At 44.9% G+C, this 21,469-nt stretch overlaps 1 protein-coding gene across 6 annotated transcripts in view; it reads right to left on the minus strand.

Moving 5' to 3' along the window:
• ZNF384 (zinc finger protein 384) overlaps nt 1-21,469 on the minus strand; it is a 197,037-nt gene that overhangs the window by 91,435 nt on the left and 84,133 nt on the right. For 3 of the 6 annotated variants that reach the window (XM_086932905.1, XM_086932906.1, XM_086932907.1), the window contains 2 exons: nt 18,952-19,176; nt 3,674-3,853 (listed from right to left, as the gene is read on the minus strand). In XM_086932905.1, coding sequence (XP_086789031.1) covers nt 3,674-3,853; nt 18,952-19,176 — 405 coding nt within the window. The remainder of the gene's footprint in view (nt 1-3,673; nt 3,854-18,951; nt 19,177-21,469) is intronic. The other 3 variants (XM_086932908.1, XM_086932909.1, XM_086932910.1) reach the window with 1 other exon arrangement.

Here is a 21,469-nt window from a genome sequence, read left to right on the forward strand (position 1 = left end):
CTGAAGCAAAGAGAGTCTTTCTCTGCAGTCTTCTCTGCTGGTCATCTCCTTCGTAGGTTTCGAAAATTTGTCTTCTTGGTTCAGGGCTGCCGCCTAAATACTGTTTTTACTGGGCGATTTAGCTGTCTCAAGATCAGTAGTCAATGGAAAACGGACCTTAGGTTGACTAAATCTTTGGTGTGCCCACTCCACCTGGGAAGTGGGCACAATCCCTAATCCTGATTGGAGAGAGCCTGTCATCTGTAACATGGCAGGCACTGGAGAGTGGGCTTCACCTCGCCTCCCCCACCTGTGGGGTGTGGTTGGCAGAGGTGGGCACACCTTCTGGACTGCTCAAATGTTTCCCACATGTCTTCCTGCAGAAAGTTGGGAAAACAGAAGGGGTGCCTACTCCTGATAGGAGAGGCTGGGGGTCACACTACAAAGGCAGCAAGACTTTTGAAGCTCCCCTGCCACAGATGGCTCTTCTTGACCAGAGGGAGGTGCGACTACCGCCACCCAGGAAAGGATTGGTTTCTGGGCTCAGGGAGCGAAGGCTCCCACTCAAGGGGTCCAGAAAAAGGTCTTGTGGTGGCAGGCTGGTGTGTGCCAGTCTGGGAACCCACAAGAAGCTGGTCGTTTTTTTGAGGGCATCTCTAAGATGCCCTCTGAGTGCATTTTTCATTAAATCCCACACTGGCATCAGTGTGTGTTTGATGTGCTGAGAAGTTAGATACCAAACTTCCCAGTTTTCAGTTAAGCCATTATGGTACTGTGGAGTTCGTAATGACAAACTCCCAGCACCATATACTCATAATGGCTATACTGCACTTACAATGTCTAAGAATTGGTCGAGACACTGGAGGGATACAGGCCTGATGGACCTGTACCTTAACCACTGGTATAGTGCACCCAGCTAGAGGGGTGGCTGACTTATGCCAGGGCAGTGGGTTGTAGGCATGGCACACAGGGATGTGTGCCATGTCGTCTCTTCACTTTATTCTGCACCAAAAAAAGGAGCCTGCAATGGCAGTGTGTGTGTAAAGGTACAGGGCCTCTAAGGGTGCCACAATATGTGCTTTAACCCTTAGAGGTCTTCCCTGGCCACAGTGCCCTTGATACCCATGGTACCTTTTACAAGGGATTATCAACATGTGGTCAGAGAGGTGCCAATTGGGGGGTACTGCAACAAACCCAGCTTCCTAGTGTGTCCCCCCTTCTTTCCACTGGCATGGCGCCCAAAGCTACTAACCAGACCAACACCTCTACACCTGGAGCCGCAGGGCAAGTAATGAGTAACTACTGGTGGTACTTTGTACCTTGGCCCCCCTACAAACCTAGAACTGAAGGAGACCCCCAGAAACGGACTGTAAATAACTGTATGCAACATATGCCTCTTTCCCCATAGGAAAACATTGCTGCGTGAAGACTCGTCAAAGTGAACATTTTACTTACCTGTAAAAAGGATATTTAAAGAAGTACTTGACTTGATAGTGAACTTTTCTAAATTTGTCTCAGATTTATTCTTGAGTGAATGTCTCAATTATTGCCTTGGAGTACAACAAATGCTTAGAACCACCCTCTGATAAGCCTAAACTGCCTGCTCACACTACCACAAGAGAGCATTTAGTGTGATCATTTTTGCCTCCCTAAACCACTGCAGGTTGCCTGGACTCTGCACAGTACCTCGTTTTCGTGCACTATATAGCGATTCAGTTTTCAACATCCATCCTCTTCATTTCCCTATCAGGGTAGCAGAGTAAGAGCTCGACTTAGTAAGGTTCTGGGTGTCATGCTTATCAAGGCTGCAGAATTTCCATACTAACTGAAAGGGCGATAGGATGTGCTTAAAGCTTCATCACACCTCTGGCCCAGGAACCATCACCCATGGTGGTGGGAGTGTAGGTTCTAAAGGCTATAAAGGTGTTTGCACTGGATCCTCTGCTAGGATCATAAAGGCAAAAGGACCAAGAACAGCAAATTAGAATCCGGAGTGGACAACCTGAGGCATTGCCTAGTGAAACCTGTTGAAAACCTTAACCTGCATGACACAGAATTGTGCTCCGACAACGAATGCGTTGACGCAGATACCTGCTTTCAAAACAAACTCATCACAGAAATGTAACACTCTGGAAGTGAATTTTGGCTTATTTTCACCCTTGGCTTTTAGATTGTCTAACTTGCCCCTCAGTCTGATGTCTTTTTATACATTATAACAAATGTCACAGTCAGTTGTAGAATGGAACCTTGGAAGGTAAACCATACAGATAATGAGGCTTTAAAAAGGCAACAAATTTGTGCACGCTTTTAGAGATGACAAAGGTAGACTGATGGGGAAATGCCATTCCACAACTTCCAAAACCGATGAAAACGAGTAGCAACTGCACCCCCAGTTCTCCTAGGACCCTCTCTCACAACCAAGAAAAAAAAAAAAGAATAAAGACTAGGTCTTAGAGGTAACTGCCAGTAAAATCCATTATTTAATATTTAGACTTCTTAAAACCATATGGAGCCTTTTTATTTAGCTCTTCTAATGTAATACCTATCTGATTTTGTACTTTCATTAGATACACATTGTAGAAACAGTCTTGAGGCACTACAATGCAGTTTTGGAATGGGATAACGAATTAAATTAGTACATTGAACAGTGTAATGGTTACACCCTCTATGTAGATAGTCTGCATATTAAGAGTTCCAGGATCCCCATACCCAGCAGAAAATAATTTAATGATTATGAATATAAATCAAGATCCAGAAGTCATTGTGCACAAGATAGCAGAACAGTTTGGTTTTGAATCAATGTAAATGCCACATGTATTGTGCGAGTCATACCGATTATTTCATTTTTATTTTTTTAATTTGTCCGGTATGTTATTGACTAGTGCCAATACAGACACAAATGTTTGTAAGCACATGTTGCAGAGTGGAAAGATCGGTGGGAGCAGCTCCCTACATATTTGTATTACTCTATTTGCAGACCAATGCATAATTGGCTAATTTTGTCATTCTATTACCAGAAGGTCTACCCACAAAATAAGGACAGAAGCAGTGACCCTGGGGCTTGTATTCCCCCTCATCACCACCTATAATGAATTATGTTTAAAGTGAAACAACAAGGCCGCTTGTATCGGCCAGCACATCTTGATCACATTTTTTTAGAGCTATTAAAAGACCAGAAATCTGAAGAAAATGTGAGAAATGGAGGGTTAGAGTTTGCTGAACGAATTTGCCACCAACTGCTCTCAAACAGCACACATTAGGGAAAAACCCCCTGAGCAGAGCTCTAATACCATGCAGTATCCACTAGTAATTTTGTCCCGTGCACCAAAGGAACTAGCTTTCATACAAAGCTTAAGTCATGCGCACAAGGGCAGAATCAAATTTAATTGCACACAGCTTAGCAAAATATGAAACATTACATTCTGAAAATGTCCTTTTGCCATTGTTGCTTTAAAAGTTTCATTCAATACCTTTGTACTCCCTGTAGACACCCTTCCATTCAGGCTGTGCTCTCTCGCCTACATGTAGTTGAACAACAGAAAAGAATGTGCAACTGACCAATTGCAGCTAACCGCAACTTCCTCCTGCCCTTCTCCCAAGGCAGGATCAAACTGACCCAGACTGTCTTCTTACCGCATAGGTCTACAAGCACATCCGCAGAACTATCGCACAGGGGAGGGGCAGATGCTCTTACCGTGTGTGCTGCTGGAGGTGTGAGAGTTGGCGGAAAGATTTCTGACAGTAGTTACAGCTGTACGGCTTGGCACCTGAGTGGATGCGCACATGCTGGGCCAGGTACGAGCCATTGGCGAAGGTCTTGGAGCAGTGTGGACACTTGTGAGGCTTCGTCTGCGGGTGCACCTTGGTATGGATCCTGCCAGGAGGGGGTGGAAGGATAGAGTTTCGACAACGTTCTCCATCTCCCAAGCAAGGGAAGGGCGCGCTATATGATGGGAACGCATTCAGATGTGAGCTTCCTTGTGGGCAGCATTCACGCACTCCACGTGCCCTAGGAACGGTTCCTCCAGACAGTGTCCTCTAGTTGAGCATGCCGCAGGGGCTGCATGGCTGTACCAGAGCAATCCCTTCCTAGGTGCACGTGTGGTGGAAGGAAAAGTTATTTGTAACCCTAGACCACCATGGGTTATATATAATGTGGAAACAAATATCTCAACCGATGTGTGGGATCTTGACAAATTTAACAGAGACGATAATGCTTTGTGAAGACTGCCTATCTTGGTTTGTTTAAATAGTAAATTGAGAATTAACTGTAATGCACAACTGTGCTGCTTCATCTCTTTTCACTGCCATTTAATAAGGAAAGGGTAGTTAAACGAACCATATTCCCAGCTACCATTGTATAAAGGAATAAAACCGACTTATTTCAAGGGAGTCAAGCACTCTGTCCTACAATACAGCAACAGTTATCAGTACACTTTTAGGCTAGGAAGAAGGTTCCTCAGAGGTTTCTCTGCATCTAATCTTGTGGTCTCCCTGGGGATGTGGCTGGGCTGATTATGTATTTAATGAAAGAGTAACATGATGAAATAATGAGATTTTATGTAATGGTGCCATCAAGCAATATTCATTATGTCATAAATACTAAACTAGAGCAGCACTGGTTAGTCTGGAAGTCAAAAGAAAAGCTAAGCAATAAGAACAGCAAAAAATCCAACTGAATGAGTATTCTGGAATCACTTTAGACAATATACAATCTGCACCAGAAGACAGTTGGATTCACAAAGGTTTATCAGGAGCAGCAGTTAGTGTAATTCAAACATTGCCCTAAAGTCTTTTGGAACCTAATGATAAACCCACTATTAAGAGTGAACATAGAAGTTCTTCATCAGATATGTTCAGAATGGCAAAATGCAGGCGAGTGCTCTGAAAAACTAAATTGATACTGTGGGTTGTATACCACAAACTCAGGATGTCTTGCATTTTATACTAACGTGAGGTATGAAATATTCATCTAGATGCTGTATAGAACACATCTAAATCCCCAGAATAATTGCAGCTAAATCGAGTGAACGGTCAATAACATGAATTGGTAACATACAATCATTCTTACGAGGCATCTAAATACAGAAAGGGTCTGGATCTTTTTTGGTCCGTCCTCTATTACCAGGAACTTTTTTTCCCCTTTTAATAATCTGGGCATCCTTCTGTTGCATTACCTGTTAGAAGTAAACAAATGCTTGTTTCAGCCAGTCCAGATGAAGAACTAATGACAATTTTATGAGTGGAATGTTTGGCAATGTACTTTTAAATTTGAAAGCATGTCCATTTTACACTGTTCCTTTGTAATACTTTGCCATTCGGCAATGCAATTAGCTATGTCCCTCAATCGCCAGTCAGGTGGTAAAAGTGAGAGACAGTAAAAGATATCACTTTGATCTTTTGGAGTCCCCCCCCAGCTGCTACTTTCCTCTTCACCCATTGGACAGGGGACCTTAGGCTGTGGTAAAGTGACTTATGTGTCTGATGATGTCAACATGGGTTAAGTCCAACAATTTAATTCACTTTCTTTGGAGGTTTTGCAAAGTCCAAGGAACTCACTCAAAAGTAGATCTGCTTCACAATTTCTGTTTGTGTTATCACCACCCTCATGAGCTCAAAATGGAGAAAGGCATATTCAAAATGTTATAGTCTAAGTCTAACGATGTGCTGGAGACTGGGCCGGGACTATGTTTGCACATATATATTCCACAACACTATCCCTACGCAAATCCATTTTAGCTCATCCTCGACTAGCAGCACTTCCACTTTCAAATCAAGGAGAAGGTACAAACCCAAAGTCTCTGGTGTACTCTCTCCAATGTACAATTTTTCCTAAATGCGATTTGTCCGTTAAGACTTGGCAATGTCAACATTCTAAAAAGCCTTCACTGGCATCCTTCCACAGTTTTACATCACTTATCTGCAAACCTTGTATTTTCCAAATTCTACTTGATAAATGCCACACTACAATCTTCTTCAGAGTATAGACTAATCCCTAACAGAAAGCTCCCACCTTCCACAACCATTTCACAAACTGCCTCACAGGTTTCTATTCAACCTCCAGACACTACAACTTATCTTTAACTTTGCTGTGCCACTACTCCACTCTTCCATCCACACACAGTCACTACCTCCTATTTGTATCCATATACAGCTGGCAAAATGGCCTTTACAACCACATTTACAACAGTGTCATAATCTGGACAACCTTTGCTAGGCCAAATATTATAAACAGACATGCAATTAACAGCCTCTTTTACATGCATTTCACTTAGCTACAAATGGTTGTTCTACATACTTATCTATTATTCTAGCATGCAGCAAAGTTGATTTGCCACCTGTACAAGAAAATCCTGTGCAGCGACTCTACCCCCTCACAGCAGAGTGCGAGACAATTCAAGCCCAATCAGCAGCTCGGAGAGCAGAGTGATTGGGCTAACAAAGTAAAGGTACTCCTCACAAAGCTAGAGCCCCCTCACTGCACAGTGCTTATTGTCCACATTAGTAATCGACCCTATGTTGTTCTTTTTTGCACATCAGCTACTAAAAATCCGATAGGGCCAGGTAACCTGTGATTCTTTAAGTCTTCAGTCTGAACAGGCAGTCCCCTGAAGATAAGGACAGCACTCTGTCAAACAGTTAATTCTTTTTGACAGAAATGCATTCAGAAATACTTTAATAGCGAAAAAAACTACACGCTGGAGAGGAAGATGGCGGCGGCAGCTTTGTGCATTGCGGCAGTGCCTCTCCCTCAGCGCCTGAATGTGCCTCTAGGCGAATACACCCAGTGCTTAATTTATATTAAAAAAAAGTAGTGAAGGTGCTAAAAATTCTGCCAAGGAGGCCACAGCTCATTTCTTTCTCTGGTGAGCCCCACTTTCCACACTCTCACTGCCTCAGTCTCTATCTTCTATGCTTGATCTGTTGTCTGTCTCTCGCCTCTCTAATTCTTTTCAATCATCTTTGTCACACCTGGTGTGTTACCTTATTCCCTGTATTTCTGATTTGCCCTCTATTCATTCTAGCCTGCCCTTTTTTCCTCTTCACTTTTATCCATGCTCTGCTCTCTCCCCCCTCGATCTTGGCTCTTTACTATCACTCTTCTAGCAGTGATTAGCTGTGTCTCCGTTTTATCATTTGTCTGCTTTTTTCCCCTCTGTCCGGTCCTCTACATCCTTTCATTCTATCTTCTCTCGTCTTAATGCTCTCTTCTTCACATCATGGCTGCTTTCTCTTTGTATCTGATTTACTCTCCTTTTCTTCTACTTAGCTATGTCATCTCTCTCCTCTTTCTTTCTACTCTTTACTCCTGCTCTCACTCATCTATAACACTGCTGCTGCCTGTGACCCCCGCCGTCAGCCTGTACATGTCCCTGCTGTTTTGAACTCTGCGTATTCCTGTTGTCATTCCTAAATAAGTGGAAGATGGCGTGTTACTTTCTTACCCACACCGTATAATATATATATATATATATATATATATATATATATATATATATATATATATATATATATATATATATAAACATTTACCAGCCAATCACCATGCAATGTATGTTATTCTTTTTATTTTGAATCTGAACAATTAATATTGAGACCACCACCTGCAGGGTCAGAAATTGTAGCCCCGGCCCTATGAAACAAGTACCGGTGCTGAGCACCTGAAAGCACCTGCTCAAATTGAGCTCTGAATACACCCTGCAGGGAAGACTAGACAAAAGAACTGCCGCTTACTTGTGGACGCTTCAGGGCGGATCGAGACCAAGGCAAGGCAATCTGGAGCGACGGCGGTGTAAGCTGGGTTCAACAGATGGGCGGCGTTCACCGGGCGGCGGCGGAGCTCCAGCTAGGTTGCGAGAAGCCTGGGGAAACAGTACGGGGCTACCAGACTGAGGAAGACTAGGAGGAGCCGGACTGTGGGACTGGCGAGGTTACAGCACGCAATAGGAGTAGCAGTGCTCTGGCTTCCAGGCTGCTGACACTTTGCTCCACCTGGAGGTTATTGGTGGACGTTGCATCTGCCCTTGGTCAAAAATTGGTACAGAGGGCTCATATCACTGCCTGTGGCTGCAGCCTGCCAGAGGAGTCCATAATTATGCCCCCTAAAGCCTCTAGATTAGGAAAAGAAGCTGCAGGGAGAAACTGTGCAAACGCATGGCTCTAAGCAGGAGCCTTCACCAGGCCAGGTAGCTAAACCTAATGAATCACACAACCTGAAGAAGCAATTGGACAGTTCAGGGACTGGACAACGTAGTACCCCGGTGGAACGTCTACAAACTGGTGGACGGAAAGCACCCACTCCTAAAATAACGGAAGGGGGGGGGGGTCACCCCTAATGGGGATGACATTGCCCCAAACTCAGGACTTCCCCAACCGGCTATCACAGATTTTTTTAAATTTAAGGAAGATACATAGAATTTATGTAGCCCCGAACTTATGCATAATACGAATCTGGAACTCCCGGCTCAGCCCCTTAGCGACCTTCTGGTGGACACCCTAGGTTAGACGTCGATGATGCACCCTGAAGCACTTCGGTGGAAGAAGTGTCAGTACCCCAGGCGATGTGGCGCGGGATGACACAGTGAGCTGTCCAGGTACGAGCGCTGACCAGTCACCTGGTATGTCTTTACGTCAACAAGAAGGAGCTCATGGGGGTCTAGCATATAACAGTGCTCCCGGTGGATTATAGACAGATGACATCATATCGGATAATACAGATACGTTTTTTTTTACTCGCCGAGGATTCACTGCCAGGTGTCTAGGATTCTGACCATTTTGAAAGTGGAGACAGTGTTTTGACTTCGGATTCCAGTACTCTTGAAGCACCAGAGACTGCCCTAAAGCGCCTAAATCGACGAAGGAGCTCTAAAAGACATAAGGGGCCTGTCTAGTTGCAAAGAAATCAGGGAAGGCGGGTGACTGATGCCGGGCTGAAGTGGGATTATTCTCACACAAGGTATGTCGGTCCCATGGAACAAACACTGGGCCAGTCCGGAACCCTCATGGAGGAGCAACCTAAAGGAACTCCCGATATGAACTCTGCGCTAAGCGTGATTTTAGAATAAATTAAAGAGCACTGCGCAGAGTCCAGGGCGGGTGGTAAGAAAGCAAGACAAGCTACAAAGAAGCTGGAAAGTTGGCAAAGTCTGCGCAGAGATTGGGGAGCGGATGAACGCCACTGAAATGAGAACTGATGTTGTCGAAAGAACTGTCTGTCGTGAAGGAAGGCTTTATATCCCAGGAAGCACAAATAAAAGGACACAATGTGGAATCTAGAAGACATGGAAAATCGCCAGAGGAGGAATAACCTGAGTTTTGAGATTAAGGAAGGTCTGGAGGGGAAGGATATCCATGGTTTTAGATTAGGCTTACTTAAAGAAGCTTTCCATGATCTAGAGGGCTGGGATTGGGACTGAGAAATCCAGCGGGTACATCGCTTCCCAGCTGTTCTTCGCAAGTCCTCTGACAGAGGCACAAACCAGCCGCTGGCCATTCTAGTCTTTTTTGGCAACTTTTTGCTTAGACAGGCTATATTTGAAAAAGCTCATTCCGAAGCCAGAAGGCAACATAATGAGTCTTCTTTCTTTGCTCACACAGATTTCTGCCACATTACAGTGGAGCGTAGATGGCGATTGCGAAGGTTAGAGGATCTTTTAAAATTTTCATCTCTGAAATTCAGGCGAGAGAGTCCCTGGATCAAGTCCAGGGAATTAAGTTAGTTTAGGTCACTGAAATAACTCAGCAGTCTTAAATGTTGCTGATGGGGTAGTATGGTCCAGTCTCTTCTAAAGGGATCTCAAGGACTGTTGGGTGAACGGTAAATGGCTTGTAAATTTTGAAGGGATGAGGGGTGCACAGAGGGCCGGGGGGCTGTGGTGTTCTCGCCACCTCCATCTGAGTGATAGAGGTGGCGAGTGATAGAGGTGGCACCCTTGTGCGCCCCTCATCCCTTCAAACTTTACTTTACTATGGGTCCGGCTGCTTTGAAAGGGTGGGTGGGGAGACGGGTGGATGGAGGTATTGGTGGTGTGGGAGGATGCTAGGGGGGCCACTGGGTAAAAGGGATGGTGTACGGTAGGCAAGTCTGGAGGCCCACGTAGATCCGAACAGCGCCCTCCGGGAAGAGATACGGTGGGAGTGGACAGACGTGCTTCAGACAGCCAGGGAAGTGTTCAGAATGGATCCAGGTCTTGAGAGTCGGCTGCATGCCTTGCCCGGAGAGACGCAAGGACCGATGGGGTCCCCTGGGACTGACAGCTGCATATGGCTGCCCTTGGAAGCCATGAGTCATTGGAACCGGGGGTCTATGATGGGCTTGACATTAATCCTCGGCCGCAATTTTCACATGGTCGATCTGTTATAGTTTGAGGGGGGGAGGAGGGCTAGTGGGGTTGATGTGTTGCTGGACTGCTTCTATTGTAATGGGTTGGACTTCCGTCAGATATGTATAACATCTTTTGCTGACTGCTAGCCCAAACTTTTTTTTCAGGTTGATATGGAATGGATGGGACGACAGGCACTCTTGCATGTTTGGAAGGTGGGAGGTTGGGGACCCACCACACAGGGAGGGTGGGGGTTGTTGTTAAGGTGGGGTTATGTTCTGCTCATTATTATTGTACTTTTGCATGTGGAGGTGGCACGGAAGGAGAGCAATGGGGCGCCGATAAGCAGCAGTGTGGGAGGCAAGATATACACGATGGGGGACCAGACAAGTATTAAAATATGGACATGGAATGTGAATGGGTTAGGCAACAAGATTAAGCGCACACTGGTGCTTCAATATCAGAAGAGACATTCCCCCGAGGTGGTCCTGCTCCAGGAGACACATTTGCGGGGTAACAGGTGTAAGGCACTTGATAGATTCGGGGACAAAATGGTGGCCCATTTGGGGTTTACATTGGGCTCCAGGGGGATGGGCATTTTAATCCACAACTCCGTGCCGATAGTAGTCTCCCGTACATGGACTGAAGTAACTGGCTGTATGGTAGCGGCAGCCGGTAGGTGGGAAGGGCGCCGTCCGATAATCTCCGGCATTCACTGGCACTTAAGCAGAAGGAGCCCAGGGCCCTGGCTGAGAGCGAAGCGAGCGCCTACTCCATTGCCACCCAACATAGGATCTATGATGTGGGGGATAAAGCCCTCAAGCTCCAGGCGTGCCTCGAGTGGCGAGACAGAGAGCGCTCATGGATGGCCGAAGTAAGAGACAAGGCAGGCTCAGTAGCCTTACGTAGTGCAGATATAGTGGAAGCCTTCGCATCCTACGATGAAGAGGTTTATATCCCGGTCTGCACCCGTTCGGAACAAGACTGCGCGGAATTTTTACAGGATTTCGCGCTGCCTACTCTATCCCAAGAACAAAGACTGTCTGGAGGCAGACCTTACAGGGGACCAGATAAGAAGGGCCCTTAATTTCCTGCAATCTGGAAAGGCGCAGGGGCCGAACAGACTACCGGTGGAGCTCTTCAAGCGCCAGGCCAACATTGTTACTGACCCTCTCCTCCAGATATATCTTGAAGCGCGGGAAATAGGACGGATTCCACCTGACCACTGGGAGGCCACGATCGTCGTGATTCACAAAGCAGGGAAGCCTGCTGATCAATGTTCATCCTATCGGCTAATCTCGTTACTTAACGTTGAGGTAAAGGTCCTGGCGAAGGCCTTAGCAGACAGACTTAGTGGTTCTGCCCGACTTGGTCCACATTGATCAGTCTGTGTTTATGCCGCATAGGAGCACCAGACACAATTCACGTTGCCTCTATGGAGTGCTCTATATGACAGGATGTGGGGTCCGCCCAGGCGGCATTGATGGCGCTGGACGCCTCAATGGCATTTAATATTATCGAGTGGCCCTATTTGTTCATGGTGCTTCAGCGACTGGGGTTTGGTCCGAAGTTCTGCAGCTGGGTGAGGCTTTTATATGAGCAACTGGTGGCAAGAGTGCGAGTCAATGGTGCGGTGTCCAGGGTCTTCCCCCTGAGGAGGGGCACGAGACAGGGGTGCCCTTTGTCCCCCCCTTCCTATTTTCACTAGCCCTAGAGCCGTTGGCTCACTGGATAAAGAGGAACGTGGCGGTTAGGCACTTGGCGTTGAACGATGACTGGGAGGAGCATATTTCCTTATATGCGGACAATATTGTGCTATATATGGCCAGGCCGTACCAGTCAATAGCACGGGCACTGCACCTTTTTGAATTGTTTGGCAGCTACTCGGCCTATTCCATTAATTGGGCGAAGTCAGTTATCTTTCCACTCTCGGGACCACCCCGCGGATTCCGACCGGGTGCCCCGTTACAGTGCCTTACAAGGCTTTAAATACCTGGGGGTATACATCACGAGGAACAGGGCTATTGGAGGAAGCTGCCGCTCTCCCTCATGAGCCGGGCATCATTGTTTAGGATGCTGGCTCTGCCGAGTTTACTCTACATCCTGCAAAATAAGTCATACCCGATTCCGAATTAAATATTTGCTCGAATACAACAAGCTCAGCGGACACTCCTCTGGGATGGGGCAACCCTAGGATAGCACTCCGCAAGTTGACGAGGGGGGGCTGGCCGTCCCAGACATCTAGCTTTATTATTGGGCTTTGCAGTTGCAAGTGGTGATTGATTGAGTTTACGCGGATCAGTCGGAACCTGTGTATAGAGTAGACTGGCTGATTATGCCAGCTGGAAGTTGTGAACCGCTCCTCTATGTTTGGGGGCCAGAGAAAGATTGGCCGTCTCACACGGGGGGGGGGGGTCCAGTGTTGGAGGGAGGCGAATATATTCTTGGGATGGTCTGGTCGAACCCCCTTGTAGCATGGAGATCTACTAAAGGAGACGGCTCGTTTGACTGGGTTCAACGGTTGGAAGCTTATAGGCATTGAATACTTGGGGGATGTCTGGAGGGGGGTTTCCCCACGTTCCTTTCCATATGTTCAACAAGAATATGATCTTCACGACTCACATTACCACCATGTACTCCTTTCCCATGCCCGGCAGGCCCACATTTAACATGGGACGTCAATCCCAGAGTACTCCCCTATGGAAGATAGGTTGCTCCCGCATCCAATATCAGTGAAACCCACCTCTACAATATATCGCAAACTCATCAATAATATGCCGGACCCGCTGACGTCCTTGAGGGCACGGTGGGTGGAAGACATAGGCGAATTAGAGGACGAGGACTCGCAGGACGCCCTACAGAGCCCACGAGAGATAGCTATACGCTGCAGGTTCCGGCTGGTGCAGCTCAAGATCCTGCACCGGGTGTACTATCCCCGCACTCACCTCTTCGCCTGGGGGCGAAGTGGGTCTGGCCTCTGTGCACGGGGGTGCCAGGTGGAGGGCACCTTCTATCATATATTATGGGACTGCCCGGAAATAGTGACTTTTTGGTCTAAGGTGGTTGACTGTCTGTAGTGGGCTCACCGGTCCCGCTTGAACCCAGATGGCTACTGCTGATGATTCGGCAGGATTCGGATTGGACTAGATATAAGGAAATATGGCTGGCACTGGGAGTGGCCAAACATAACATTGCAAGGGGCTGGGGTTCGCCGACGCCGCCACAATGGGCACCAGTGGGTGTGTGACTTGGACTGGTGTCAAAGGGCTGAGGAAACTATTTATAAAAGCAGGGGATGCACTAAGAAATGGCAGAACATTTGGGGGCCATGGAGGAAGTACAGAAAGACAGGGGTGGGTCAGGAGTGTGATGCCAATAATTGTTTGCCTCAACTGTACCATTGGAGATTCTTTGCTGTACTGTAGACAGCGATTCATCCACATGCACTATCATGACTGTCCTGTTTGGTCTAATGATATGAGCAATGTTAATAAAAAGATTTGTATAAAAAAAAAAAGAATAAAAAAAAAAAAAAAGAATATGAGGGGGACGGTTGTCATAGACCCCACTGATATTAGAGAGGCCTTCAGGGAGTTTTATGAGGATTTATATGGAGCTTCTCCTTCCACTACGCCTCTTGAGGGAGATACATTGGGGGAATTTTACCCGAGTGGAAAGGTATCCCTGGAGGAGTGTATACAACTGGTGCTGGATTTTTCACAGGAGGAGGTATATGGTGCACGTCAAGCCCTGCCTGCAGGCAAGGCCACGGGTACCGATTGTATCCCTATTTTATATGGTCTTTTTTAGTGAGACTTGCCAGGCTTGGTTCGGTTTATTCAAGGAGGTTAGGGAAGGAGCTACACCACCTGGCTCCTGGGGTACAGCCAATATTGTCTTGTTAAATGAGGGTAAAGATCCAACTAGCCTGGGCTCATATAGGCCCATGACGCTGATCAATAGCGATGCTAAACTGTATTCGAAGATCTTAGCCACTAGGCTGAATGCTGTAATACATCAATTAATTGCAGTTACGTAGCATGGATTTATAAAAGAAAGGGGGATGGAAGACCACGTTAGAAGGGTAATTTTACTCTTTGATGCTACCGAAGTCTTTACAAAACCTATGGGGGTCGCCTTCTTGGATGTCGGGAAGGCGTTCGATCGAGTGGCATGGAACTATCTTTGGAAGGTTTTGGAGGGTAACTGCCTGGGGGATTTATTCATCCATGAATTACGGGTTTTGTACATCAATCCCATAGCACGAATAAGAATGGGGAGGAATCAGAGGCTTTCTCAATTGATAGGGGGACTAGGCAGGGGTGCCCGTCCTACCTCCCTGCTATTCGCACTATATATAGACCCATTTCTTAGATTGCTGGAGGCATCGCCAGATATTATCCCTGTAAGTTTACATGGGTGGGACACCAAGCTTCTGGCATATGCCGATGATGTGGACATAATCTCTGCGGACCCTGATGGAGCAATGCGTGCCGTGGAAGATTTTGGGGCTTATTTGGGCTTTTCATTGAACAGTGCTAAAACTCAGATCGTGACAAATAGATATGTCACGGCTTTGGATAGTCGGATCATTGAAAAAGCAGTTTATTTAGGGTTTTTTATTTCAGCTAAGGTGGAGACTATTGTAGATTTAAATGTGGTACTCATAATGGGGAAAATAAAAAAGGACCTCCAGCGATGGGACAACCTGAAGTTGTCAATGAGGAGGTGTAATGTTATTAAAATGATTATTCTGCCAAAGCTGCTGTATGTCTTTTGCACAACCCCCCTGGAAATACACAATCTCTGGTTTCGCCAAATCGAGAGGAAGGTAGCAAGATTCATCGCGTCGTACGGCAAAACTAGTAGAGCCAACACATTTTTATCCCTACCGAGGGAGAGAGGGGGTTGGAGACTCCCACATTTTAAACTATATTACCTAGTTGCTGTTTTGCAATATTATGGGCCTCTCCTCTGAATCAAAGCTAGGGAGGGAAATTATACTAGTTATGTCGCCTCAATATTCAAAATCTTGTTGGGTACTCGGGCAAATGGCTCCCTATTAAACCCGGTTTAAGGTTTTAATTACTGCCTTTCGTAATTGGGCTTGTGTAAGGAAAAAAATTAGGAGTAGGCAGGTTTAACAGGTACACTCTCCTGATCGGGAATGATCAGCTTCCGATGGCTTTACAAGAGGAGTGTTTGGCAAGGTGGGGAGTAGGTGGTTTTTATCGGATTGCGGGTTTGCTGGAAGGGGATTACATTGCTCCCTTTGATATAATTCGGGAAAGATTTAGTATTGGCCCCCGTGATTTTTTAATTTTTTTTATACAGCAAAGGGACTTCCTTCTTAAAAAAACGAGGGCCCCGCAGGGTTTGGGCAGGTGGCGTTTATCGATTTGCTGACCCATAGTTCGAGTGCATCAATCTCACAACTTTATAACTGCCTACTGGCAGGGCTGCCATATGATTTAGACAAACATGGGCAAAGATGGCAGGAAAATTGGGGGTCTCGAAGTCACACTTCCTTACGTCAGTGGAATTGGGGAACTTTGTGCTGTGCTCAGCAAATCTGAAATCGCAACATTTCAAGACCCGGTTTGATCTTTATAGAACGCCGGCGAAAATCGAGAAATGAGGGGGTGTGGAGGGAACCCACAGTTTTAGATGCAAGGCACTGGTTGCGGATATAATACACATCTTCTCAACCTGCCCCCGCATTGAGCGACTAGGTCAAGAAATGTGTACTTTTTTACAGTTTGTCTTAAAAGAGGCTGTCCCTCTATCACCACATCTTATGTTATTGGGGGTGAATTAATTAACAAGGAAACCGGGAGAGGGGCTTATCTTTATTGCATTAAAGTCAACTGTACCAACATTTCTATTGCCTGTATATAGACCTCATTCTTTTTAAGTCTCTAGGTTTTTGGTACATGGTCTAAGCTGATAATCATATTTAAACCTATATTTATGGTATTATAAGCTCGGATCTTTTACTTCAGCTGTACTTTTTCATCATGATCAAATTAAAAAAGGAAATCCTTTAATAGCACTGTAAGGCTGACTATGCATAAAACATGTTATTGACTAATGACAGAATGGTGAAAAAATTCCAAGCATTTTAAAAACCTCCACCAGCACTCCACACATACTAATTCTTGATTCAGAGGATGGGCCCGTTATCTGAAGCCTCTAGTCTAGTTTTTTAAGTTCTCTACATTGGATCCATCCACAAAGTTTTTGTTCCTCAAAGTCAAATGAAACTACGTAGAGTAATATTTAAATGTAGGGCATTTTGTTCAGAAGCCTCTCAGGCAGAACGTAATGTCCTTATCCTCTGAAAGGCATGGACCAAGATTAGGGCAAAGTTCACCACTTAACTATTTTCTGGCTGAAACACTCCAGTCAAGAAGGTTTTAGGAGCAGAGGAGACTTGGGGTGCCCGTATTGTTTTTTTCCATCTTAGCCCAAAGTTAAATTACCTCTGTTAAAGTTTACCTCTTGTAAGACATCTTTGACAAACTTGACTCTCCTGAAACATGTGGCTGTTCGACAAACATACCAAACCACACAATTGTCATTTTGTAAAATGTTCAAAATAGAGGGACAACAAATCAAAAAAATGCTTTCAGGGTAATTGAGAAAATAAAGAATACATGAGTGAATAAAGAAGAATAAATGTGTTCAAGGTACTACATTTGCTGCATAACACTATCTAGTAACTTCAATTAATTTTCTTTTTCCCTTCAAAAACAAAAGCTAGAAATAGATTAAAACATCATGGGCTTGAAGTTTTTCTTAACTTTCTAGCAAGTGCAGACAGGCATCAATTTTATGAAATTTTTGTATCTTCCCCCAAGCGCCTTGAGACCCTTCCGGGTGAGTAATGCGCTATACAAGTGTTATGATTGATTATCTATATTGAAGGTTTACCAAAATCACACACTGAGGCTTTTAAATTTTAGAGTTTATTAATAAAGGCTTTATTATAAAGATGGCCTTGTTCCTACCATCTTCACATCTGCACAGTGGCTCTCATTGCACCCTATGCCAATGGACCCACAGACATTGGATGGGGAAGGGATTAGCTGAGAAAAACAAAGTTCTCGGTATGGAATGTGAAGTCTTTTACTCATGCAGGATGTCTCAATATTAAATAGAAATGGACATGAGATTATTGGTTAAAACAAGTCCTCGATTTACAGACTACACAAACAAATGCACATGAAAATGAGCACAGTACACCAGCAATAAGTTGTAAAAGAGGTTCATTTAGAGCAGTGAACAATGACTGGATGGACATAGACATGGAAAAAAAACTTCAAAGGGAAACCATGTCCAAAAGGTACACTACACTTGAAAAGCACCAAGTGACAAAATGAAAAAAGAGAAAGCTTTTGGGGACCAGACTGCATTTGGCAATCTTCCTAGCGGTAATTCTGCTGATGGAAGCAAGAGGTGTCAGAAAGCTGAGGTGCACTTTTCAAAGAGGAACAAGACCACAAACATGCAGGAACTATCAGTAAGAACAGCCTAACAGACAGCCACTTCTTCAGATGGCCAGGCCTTGTCAAAGCCTAAGCTCTGGCAATGCAAGCTACTATTCTGCTAAGCAGATGTAAGAAATATTAGGGAGAAGGTAAGGAAATGAGCCATACATTTATTAGGGAAAGAAGAATAAATATAAGTTGAGACAATTTCCAAAAGAAATTGTTGCTTCTTGTTAATCTCCATGAGGAGTTAGAATGGGGCTGAAAGTGGAAGGGAAAAGAAGGCTGAAAACCAGAACTGGAGTGACGGGTGAGAGAATGAGGCAGAGGTGAGCTTGAAATAATGTATGTGATAACCTGGGTGTTTGGATAACGTGCCTTTAAGAGAAAGATGTTGACTGGTTATGGTTAAAATATCCTAAAATAATTGTATCCTAAAATAATCTGAGTAAATAAGAGGGAACACAATGCTTTGAGGTAGGAAACAGACAGGAATTTGTTTCAATGGTCCAACTAATACCCTCCGTACTTTGGCACTTAATGTCTGCCATTATTAATGATGGAATGGTCACACTTAAATTAATGCAGTAGTGCACAGACCACTCACAAAGGTAAGAGCGGACTATTCATTTTCCACACAGGCTGTGACTGGTTGAGGTTGGTCTACCCTTCCCATTTCATTTCTCAGCCAGAAGTAAGGACAACATGAGGCCGCAGGCAAGACGTAGAGGACACTGTCTGAATGGAAGACCTTACAATTGCAGAGCTGGATCTTGAATTGCAATTACTGACAACCCATAGCTCTACAAAAAGCATGCCGCTGCAAACTTGGAAAAAGCAGTAGCCATGGACCTTCATGCAGAGAGACACAGCCAAATGACTGTAAACAATGCAAAACACTCCTATTTCTTGTGGCAGAGTGTGAAAAAGAGGCATGCATTTTGAACAGATGTCAAGCTCGACACAACCTTACAGGTACCATACACATCTCTCTGTTGGCCACCACACACAAAGCACCCTACATGCTAGCAGTGTGTGGTTGCCCTTAAAACATGCACACCAGGAGAAGCAGTCATCAAGCAGAGCCTATCTTCAGGCTGTTTCTGGAAGCCAGGCACGCATAGTATGGAAGAAGCAATGCGCATGCAGCGGATACTTACCGTGTGTGCTGCTGGAGATGTGAGAGTTGGCGGAAAGACTTCTGACAGTAGTTGCAGGTGTAGGGCTTGGCGCCAGAGTGGATACGCACATGCTGGGCCAGGTACGAGCTGTTTGCAAAGGTCTTTGAGCAATGTGGGCACTTGTGAGGCTTTGTCTCCGTGTGGGACTTGGAGTGGATCTGCATCTCAGACTTGGAGAAGAAGGTCACAGAACACATACGGCACCTGCAGGAGTCAGGCCACAAGGGGAGAAAAAATATGAAAAGGGAAGGAATGGGGAGAAAGGGATATATGGGCAGAAAATCCTGGAAAATATTCCACACTTAGTGTCTAATCCCAAGAACATTAGAGAAGAAAAGAAATGAGAACACAGGTAAGAAGAGGTCACCAGAATGAAAGTGGAAGTTGTGGAACAGAAGAAAAACACAGTATACATTAGATTTGCATTTCTAAACTACAATGGAGGAGCACACGTGCCATAAAATCAATTTCATCTGATCTAAGGTGCCAAATATTTTGCTTTCACTTCAACTACATGAGTGACAGCTGAAACTGCTACCTTTTGTCATCAAGTATTCCTGTTTAAAAGGCTAACTTTCACGTTATGTAGTGCACATTACACAGTGATAAAGGTAAGGTATAGTAGCGGGAATTTTGCTTTTTAAATAGGCATAATTAATGTGAATGATGAGAGTAAGCACTGTAGAGAAGATAATTTCCTTCCAACTATGTGTACTGCCATTGCATTGATGCCTGCAAGCAACAAACAAAAAACACACGTTGCCTACAAGCCAGTATACCAGGTAATTAATTAAACAAGCATTTACAATGCAATGGTCTCTGCATCATTAAAGGTAGAGCTATTGGCATTGCTCATGACATTTCTTTTTTTCCTTTAAATCATAAATCAGTGGCATTGTCATTTACATTGCCAATAGCTTAATCGTTAAATAAATGGCAGTCTCATTTACAATGGGCAACTGCAAGACTTTGTTTGTAATGTAAGCCATGCTTTCGCAGTAGTTGAATTGTATTATCCTCGCCTTGTGCTATTTTTCAGCTGTATATATGGAAATCCTTATAATTAAAAAATTACCACAATTAATTTAAAGTGATTAATATATGTAGTCAGTGGCATTGATCCAGCCCCTCTAGACCTTCTTTGGACATATATAAACAAAATCAACTACCCAGGAGCGTGGCCATGTAGGGATTACTGAGTTAAGCATACTGTAGCGCTTTAAAATCTGAGTTCAGTTTGATGAGGATCCAGAGCCCTACGGTCCCTCGACCTAAAAAGGACGTTTGAGGTTTTTAACATCCATTGCTCGCTTGTTTGTTTTTTGTGGTGAAGCTGTAAGCTATTGGTGTTAGGAAACCCCCGGCCTGGTCTTGAAGATGTGGTCATAGACTGGAGTCTGTAGCAATTCTTTGCAAATCCTTACATTTTGCACAGCAGTACGTGATCTACCAACTGGTGTTAAAAATTTCAGAGACTTTGCTTTAAGCGGATGTGAAATGTAAACCTCTCACTAGGTAGTACCTGGGGCCTTGGTAAAGGGGTGCCAGAGAAGTGGATCTGGTGGTGTTTACATGTTAACTCGGCCATTTCCTAGGCCATCACCGCACCCTCTCACCTCCACACAGCAGTAAATTTACTATTCTAACCAGAGCTTTTAAACTTTCATTGGTCCATGCGTGAGGATCCCATTCAGTCTAGGTTTTTCCTTTGCATTCTGGAACTTGGAGTAATTTTACAGAGTGCAGGGAAAAACTCTAGATTGCTTTAGGTACTTTCGCATGGGCAACGCAGGAGCTCTGTTGTAACTCCAACTCTAGACTATCTGTAGACCAAGCGCATGATTTGTTGAACTTCTCGGGAGAAATTTATGTGAGGTCAAGGCTTTGGCAGTCTGGTTTTGGAAGATGTTTTCAGTGCATATTTTCACGTTCCGACGTGAGCATGATGATTTTTTTTTTAAAAGGACAACGAGGACAGGGTAATATGGGTCCCACTAACATGTAGCAATATGGTAACCATTTCCTGCTTTTAGCTTTTTTGTAGAAGGCACTTACAGTGACCACTCAGTGAATGTTCACGAAAGCCTACAGAAACATAACAAAATAAAAGAAACAACATTTCGGCAGCAGCAAGCTTGTGCATTTTGCTACGTGTTGAGCCCTCGTGAACCAGGGAACGGGATTTGTGACACCACACACTATGATGTAAAATAAATTAATGAAATGATTTTTGGGCGTGCCTGGATACTCTGTTGTTTGAGACCTGATCTAACATTCCACCACCGAGCACTGTCTCTCGCCCGCAGACCCACTTTAAAACACCATCAGACACTTCCTGCCCCTGTATGAGTGATTTGCCTAGAATCAGGATGTTGAGCTCCGTAAATGTAAATTGATACTTGTATAGCACACTACTCACCCGCAAGGGTCTCAAGGCGCTTGTACGAATACCGCTGTGGAACCCGTCCTGGCTTTCCCTGTGAGGCGTCCACTCCTG

Source organism: Lissotriton vulgaris, chromosome 7, assembly GCF_964263255.1.
Source record: "Lissotriton vulgaris chromosome 7, aLisVul1.2, whole genome shotgun sequence".
NCBI lineage: Eukaryota > Metazoa > Chordata > Amphibia > Caudata > Salamandridae > Lissotriton > Lissotriton vulgaris.